The sequence below is a fragment of the Pinus tabuliformis genome, chromosome 6 (assembly GCF_031772625.1).
Source record: "Pinus tabuliformis cultivar Carrire ecotype Pingquan chromosome 6, CPIR1, whole genome shotgun sequence".
In the NCBI taxonomy this organism is placed as follows: domain Eukaryota; kingdom Viridiplantae; phylum Streptophyta; class Pinopsida; order Pinales; family Pinaceae; genus Pinus; species Pinus tabuliformis.
Window position 1 is genome coordinate 1,885,990,603 of NC_142292.1, and position 8,279 is coordinate 1,885,998,881.

The window sequence follows — 8,279 nt, forward strand, 5'->3', positions numbered from 1 at the left end:
TATTCTTGATGACCAAACCATAATCTCTTTAAAGATTGAAATCAATGCCAACCAAACAACATTTTTGCCAACAATGGGGTATATTGGAATGTCAACTTCCTAGGGTTGTAGCTTTGACATATGATCTCTATTTAGCATACACAATAACTTGTTAGAAAGGTATTTTTGAGGATAATTTTTTCTTAATGCTAATGATAGTGCATGACTGTCATTAGCTCATTTTCCCTGGGAACATCATTTAGGGCCTCAAAAATGTGTTTGGAAGTTCATGACCTTAAAACCCCCCAAAACAGAAAATTGTCAAAATAGGGAAATTATATTGTGAGTCAGTGGAATGGGTTGGTGACCACCAATATCCACCTAGATCAGTACTTCTAGAAGAAAAATGATGTGCAGAAAAAGTACAAAAATATATGTATACATGGGGTGGAAGGATTGAGCATTTTAGTATTACATTGTGTTGCGACTGCGACATTCCCAATCCCCTCCATGGAATGATAATGCTATATAACTACCATATCTTCCTAAATTAAACTTTTCATATCGTTTCCTTAAGGAACATAAATAGATTTCCCTATGTTTTTGTAGTAGTTGATTGAAAATCGTGTGCTACCTGTTGTTCTAATTATCAATAATTAGCTAATAAGTACACCACCTCATAGAAATAAGATCTCATTTGCTATTATAAAAATTCAAAAGTGGTAAATATATCCTCTTAAATAATATTTTATTTTTTTGATTTCTTAATTATTTAGTACATTGTCATATACATGATTCTTTTACTATGTACAAGGTTATATTTGAAAGTGGCGTAATTGTGGGTGATTCTATAAATAACTCCATAAGGATTTTCACAAGTCTATGTGAAAGTGGGTGTTCAACCCTTACAAATTCTCCGTCAAATGTATTCGGTTTATAATTTCTTAAAGGATCAAAGAATTTTTGAATGGGGCATTCAATTGATATAAAAAATTAGGGTTTACATTAGGAATTCCATGATCTGTGTTGGGCTAAGGTTTGGATCATTTGAATTTAGAAATTTTATATTTACAATTTTGGAATATGAAGTTCTATACTTTTTCCTCCCATTTCACCATTTCAATATTTAACAAAAGAAACACATAAATAAATTAACAAATACTTTTTACTCCACCTCACTATTTCAATATTTAACAAAATAAATACATAAATAAACTAACAAATATTTAAACAAATTGAATGTAAAAAATAAATAGTGAGAAAAATGATTATTACCAAGTATACTAGTAAATTTTAAGCTACCACCAAATATGACAATAAATCCAAACATGAAACATTGTGAGAAGCCTTTGCCAGCTGTAAACACACTCATGAGAGGAAAAACTAATAATAAAATAGCTATAATAATAGAGAAAAAAAAATTCTCCCTTTTCATTCCTATAACAACAAAAATGATAAATGTTTTAAAGAAATAATATTTTCTCGTATGAATGAGACATCCATGCATTCGATTAAATTATTATTCATATGGACACGAAAATACATACATGTTTAATAGAAAAAAATGTCTGAATAAGTTGCTTGTTAGTCGAAATGTTAAACCCATGCCTTTGAAATAAATAAATTCTAGTTCTAACTATGAGTTATTTTAAGATATATTGGGTTTGTTTTCAAATTTGTTGTTTATAAATATTTGTTTCCACTAACATTGCGATGTCATTAATAACTTACTCCCAATTAAGAAGAAGGTGAATGGAATTATTGGAACGATTCAGATTTATAATAAATCTCACAAGTTAAATGTAAACACGAATTCTATAATGCGCAAATGGATATTGAGGAAAGATGTGTTTTCCTCTGGATTAAGATACTATGTGCTCAGTTGGGTGAGCATGGATGAAAACATGCCTTTACATTTCGGATTGGAGTTGGTTGGAGAACAGGTTTTGAAAGATATGTACCATCCCAACCTACATATTTTGAATGGGATCAGAAGGTAGCCTCCCTCTATTCATTTTGCAAACTACATTTGATATTCTTCATTGCTTTTAATAATCTAAGCATAATATATAGTTAGGAAGGGGTTCGACACCATATGCATATAACTCGTCATTGGAATTGGGCAAAATTTTATTAGCTAATTTAGTTTCCTTGTTTTTTTTTAGGCACATTCATATGTAAAAAATAATATTAATTATAAAAATTTTAAAAATAATAAAAAAGAATTTCATTTTAATTAATTAAAAAAAAATAAAAAATAAAATTATAAATCACATCATTATTATAATATTAATTTTAAAGTAAGGGTCAAGTCAGATATCAAATTGGTGTATGAACTTTAGTTAGTTGTTGGACAGAGGATTCTTTTTGCAGATGAAACAAGTATATGAGATCCATTTAGTTGTGGGACAAAGAACTCCTTTTACATATAAATTGCACTGACAAAATTAATGATGTGTATATATTTTATCCCCTCTGGATTTAAACTAGAACTTGTAAATAATAAATACATTTTCTTAATATTAAGGTCATTTATCCTTAGAAAAAAATAATTAAAACTAATAAAACTTTTAAAACATATTGGTAACAAATAGATCAAAATATTATTATATTATCTTTTAATTTAAAAAAATATCTCTAACCTTTATAAAAAATTATTTTTACAAAATTAATTTTATATCAAATAATAATATTAAAAATGTTAATCTAAAATTGCTTAAAGTATGTTAATTTACTCTATATATTATTTTAGAATTTAACATCTAAAGCATGCAACCTGCATCATAATCAAATGATAAAATCATGTTTAGAACAAGATATTTATAAAAATAATAATGAAATAAAATTTACCAATTTGAAATTCTAAAGGTAGGTTGTTTATGAGGTTTTGGACAGACAGTGATTTGGTGGTGTTTTGTTAGGACACTCCTTGATGTGAAATCACCAGTCAAAATGATATATTAGACATGATGATGTAGTTTCTGCCAGACTTACAAAAAATAAAGAAACTAAAAACATAAGTTAATTTTAAGTTTTGAGTCGAACATGTTGATATCATATATAAATATATAAATATGATCTATTTATTTAAATGAATATAGGTTAATAGGTTGATTTACATTATTTATAAAAGGAAAATATTATTTATAATGAAATATTTAGAATTATAGATTTACAAAGTTTTCCACCCTTTGAATTATAGAATTACAAATTGTTGACTTAGTAGGAAAAGAATAGTAATATGCAGTGAGAGCATGATAATTTTAATTTTTTTAAGTACACAAATAGCAAAAATTGTTTTGTAAACCATTTTTGAAACTCACAAGATAAAAACAGAAATGGGCAACGATTATACACAAATAGCACAAATTGTTTTGTAAAGAATTTTTGAAACTCACAAAATAAAAACAGAAATGAGCAACGATTATCAGTGATAATTGTGATTTCCATGGCAAACCGCTGTAAAGATAACTGGGCTTAAAATTATACAAAGGTTCTAAACATAGATTCATAAGCACACTAGATACTAATGATAAAAATCATTAAACAGAAGAAAAAGTTTATTGCTCTGCTCTGTAAGCAGATTCAGTTGCAGCTATCCTCGTCAACAGTGACCAGAAATCTGGCTAAGGACCTGTTTCTATATTTTAAATAATTTCATGAAATGATTCAAACAGTCACGTGCAAGCTATGAAAAATTCCACAAAACAATGTTCTAAGTGATTCTTATTACATTTCTGAATCAATTCTGAGAAAAATCAGATCACCACGTTCGTTGTATTATTCGCAGTCTTTAATATTATGACCAGACAAAATCACAATCGTATTTTCGCTGCAATATTGTCACGAACATTATTACTAACAGCAGTTTTCCAACAAAAACACTAATCAGTTTTATTTCAGATGTCCCAAATAGTAGGAAAATCAGCCATACTTATTCTCCATGAAAAATTATAAGTCAAATATATCTAATGAATATGATGGCAGTTCACTCTATCGACATGACAGTGGAACTGACTAATCATAAAAGAAATGTGAAGAGAGCAGACGATAATGTAATGTGACATAAACAAGGCTCAGATCCAATAACGCACGCTAGATTTGCACCTTCAAGACTTGTGAACTTCTGTTTCAGATCCCAATTAATCAAAGCAAGAAAACATAAATGGAAAGAGAATATGGAGAGAATGCATGGGGCATCTGGCTTAAAAACGGAAGGTGGCTCCTCCAACCAACGCTGCTCCAAGGATGGCCATCATCTTGTGTACGTTAGCGGTGGCCGCAGCTCCGCTTTTCGGTGGTGAAGCGGTACCTGGACCTGCTGCTAAGGGGCCAGAGGCTGGAGTCTGAGCAGTGTGTGATGAGGACGGTGCTGAGGCTGAGGCTGACGCTGAGGATGGCGTTTTGGCATCTTCGGAAGGGGTAGATGCCAGTGGAGATGCTGCAGGAGATTCAGTCGGTGCCGGCTTGGGCGCTGCAGCAGCAGGAGCCTCTACCTGTGTGGGAGCTTTTGCCCGTGAGTGAGACTTTTCCATTGAGGCTGAGGTCATCAATCCAAAGGCAAAAACGAAGATGAGAATTGCATTGAATCGGCTCATCTTGTTCGCAGAATGTTGCTTCACCTGAATAATAGTACAAATGACGACACAGAATATGCCGACAGGAAGACCCCCGGTAGGAGTTGCCTACGGGAAGCGTCAGTGAAATATATAGGATCATAGTCAGTTAGGGTTAAGCAATGTGGGATACATCTTTTGAATGACATTGTAACACGCATTGTGGGCTCTGAGCTGGATTGCCACCATCTCCCGAGATTTCATTGGACAGTTCGCATTCCTGCAGGAGATTTTATATATGTATTTGGACCGGTTTTCGTGCCAGATCCATCTGCGCAGACCATGGTCAGAGTTAAGTTTGTTCATGTAAATCAACTTTCCAATTTCCAAGATCGTATGGATAGATATTTTTTATGTAAATAAATCATTTTTTCTTGTTTTTGCTAAGCGTACTTTGGATCTATGAATTCAGTGCCAAGTCCAGACCCAAACCATGCACAAATTAGTGTCCATGTGCAATTTCCATAATTAAGAGGTTGGAGAGGCGCAATTTCAGTAATTAACACGGTGGACAGATCAGCTTTTTCCCAAGATAGTTGGTTTTCTGTGTAAGAATTGTGGATTTATTTGGGAGCTCCGCGTAGATGATTCTAGTTATTTTTTTTTTTTTAAAGAAAATTTCTAATTCACGTGAGATATTGAATTTTGGGTTTAAAAATTAGTTTATTGTGCATTTCTAGTTGAATATCTAAGGCATGTTGTAAGGTCATCTTATAGTTATGTAAAATTTTGATTCATTCAAATTATATTAAATACAAAATTTATATACAATTAAAAATAAACATAAAAATAAAAATAAAACTAATAGTTATAGTAATTAATTAAAATATTTTTACGATACAAAATAAAATAAAATAACATTTATGTTTATTAATTATTAATTAAAAATAAAATAAAATAATAATTATAATTATCAATTATCAATTATTAATAATTAAATTAGTCTATATCCATCTTAATTACAGATCTATTATGCATTCAAAGTTATCAAATCTCTTGAGATGAAAACCACTTTTAGAGTGAAAAGAGATGAAAATCTTACTCACATTTTAGGATGACTATAATAATTGGATGATGATCTATTGTTAATTATATTATGAGTAAATATCATGGGTTACCTAATAACATTAGTTTGCTAAATACTAATGCTAAACTCATTAATATTGGGATGAAGAATATGTAAATGTAATGGCTTTTCTTTCTTTTACACCATTGGTTGTATTTAGTATATATAGTATAAAATAATTAAATGGTATAAGTTAATATGCATATTGTTTTTAAAATGGAAATTATTTCTATATACCACCATGGGTTTACTAACATTATAATATATTAAAAAAATTATATAAATAAATTTACAATAAATTAGATTTAAGTAAAAAGAGATTAAAGAAATTATATAAATACATTTAACATAAATAAGAATTACGTAAAAAATGATGAATAATAGATACAAAATGATGATCAATGTAACCAACCTATAATGCAACAGGTAAAGAAACTCTATTTTCAAAATTGATTTATTTCTTTGTTGAACATATTTAAAATATTACCCAAAAAATTCTTAGGAGGGTTCATGCAGCGAATTTGATATTTTGTGGATATTGTTTGTATATATCTCATCTTAGTGTCTAGTCAAGACAGGTATAGAAGACATTATAGATTATATGTTTACGTTTTTGTTCCTTGCAAATAGCCTTTCGTGGATATTTTGTGTATATATCTCACCTTCGTGTCTAGTCAAGACAGGTATAGAAGACCTTCTAGATTATATGTTTATGTTTTTGTTCATTGCAAATAGCCTTTTGCAAGTCAATGCAATATTTTATCCACAAGTACATCATCAATATGGTAGCACTTGTTAAGTAATGAAAGAATCGCAAATTTATATAATAAGATGAAACCTCAACATTTTGGTGACAAAGACATCTTTAGGTATCCTTAACCATAAAGTTACACTTTTGCTTTGGTCTCAAATCGATCATAAACTAAAGATGAATTAGAATTGATTAATTGCCAACAATGAATTGATTATTAACCTTAAATACAAAATGTGGAAGACTCGAGGAAAGTAGTTGCTTTAATACTTAATCAAGAACTTAAGAAACATAATTGAACATGAATTTGTAGCAAAAATAGAGATAAAAGACAACAAACATTGATTACGGAGTTTGCCCCTGATGGATTATGTCTTTGGGTCCGCTTCCAAGATGGGCGTCCACTTTATTAGGATTGATCAAAATAGGTCTTTTGCACAGTAAAAACACCACACTGAATGTGCAGACATGCACTTCTAGTCCCTTTCAATGGAAATTTCTCTCTCCTGGCTTTCAAACGCCTATCTTGGTTCTCAATTCAGCCTCCGGATGACCAAGATACGCTGAAAACAACAACTGCCTGTTTAGCTTAGCATCTGCATACAAGTCTCAAAATCACTGTAATTCCCTTCTACATGATCAAAAGTTTGAATTTATAACTCCTTGGGTTCATTTCAACTCTTGATGCCAAACTTAGGCATATATGGGTTTCATTAAAGGTTGAATGTCTCGATGTTGTAGTTGAGACCACACTAGGGTCTTGGGTTGAGAACCCCAACAGAGTGGAGGGAAAACCACAACAGGAAATGCTGAAGAAACCATCCTAAATGCTTATTCTATTGAACTATGTAAGAGTGTCCTTACCCGGGAGTCCTACATTTGAGTGGATCCTGCAAGGTACAAACACTTAGCCTCTCTTCATATCTTCGAAACCTGAAAATTATTCAAATGAAATATACAAAATAGTAGAAATATAGAGCATGTTTATGGTATTAACTTTAAATCATATAAATGAATGAACAATTACGCATCAATGTAGGATTCTTAAACGAATTAATTATAAATAGATGCATAAACATAGTTAATATCAGAAACAGAACATCATTCCTTTATTGAAATTAGCTACAAATAAAGTGGAGAAATATGACGTGAGTCCTTATCCGGGAACAAGCGGAACCGTCCTCTGGATCCATCCTTTCCCGGCCTTAGCAATCTTCCTCCATCACCAATACAAGGATATCTTCAAGGAAGATGAAGGATATCTCCAACAAGGAAACAAGGGTTTCCTGAAACTTTGGGGAGTGCATGAGGCATAGGGATTTCGTCATACTCGATCAGGGATAATCTCACTATAGTATCAATATCTCATATCTTCTCCCTTAAGGCCTTGCCATGGAGGTTTATTTATACTTCTCCAAATTACTTTTTTCAGTTGGGAAACAGTTGGGCCATGGGCAATAGGAGATGAGTAACAGGTAAAACCCATAAACCCTCCCAGAAATTAAGGAAATTTAATTTTTTTTAGTGTTTTAACATATGTACGCAGGTTGGTTATATGCTAACCCACGTGTACACACTTCTATCACAAGGAAAAGTAGCGTATAGGGAATAAAACATTTTTTTTAGATTTTGGACCGAGTCTATAAAACTTGGTCTTGTTACAAGAGGACACCTTAGGATAGGGTTACATGGTGGTTGGATTAATTTAGCACAAAACCAACAAAAAAACCTAAAAATGACTTTTGTTTAAATAGATCCGCTAGCAGTCAGGCTGATTGCGTGGAGAGGTTGACCTTGCCCATGTGAACAGGGCGGTCTTACCACTAACTGCCACCTTGCAGGTTAGTTGTCAATGGTCTCAATTACC

General features: G+C 31.5%; 1 protein-coding gene across 1 annotated transcript; it reads right to left on the minus strand.

Moving 5' to 3' along the window:
• Nucleotides 1-3,953: 3,953 nt before the first annotated feature.
• LOC149266703 (uncharacterized) lies at nucleotides 3,954-4,636 on the minus strand. The gene has a single exon (XM_089397237.1). The coding sequence runs from the start codon at nucleotides 4,575-4,577 to the stop codon at nucleotides 4,185-4,187; it is 393 nt and encodes a 130-aa protein (XP_089253363.1). The 5' UTR covers nucleotides 4,578-4,636; the 3' UTR covers nucleotides 3,954-4,184.
• Between the last annotated feature and the right edge of the window lie 3,643 nt (nucleotides 4,637-8,279).

Coding starts and splice junctions, on each gene's coding strand:
- LOC149266703 (XM_089397237.1), bottom strand. CDS start 4,577: ATGAGCCGATTCAATGCAATTCTCATCTTCGTTTTTGCCTTTGGATTG.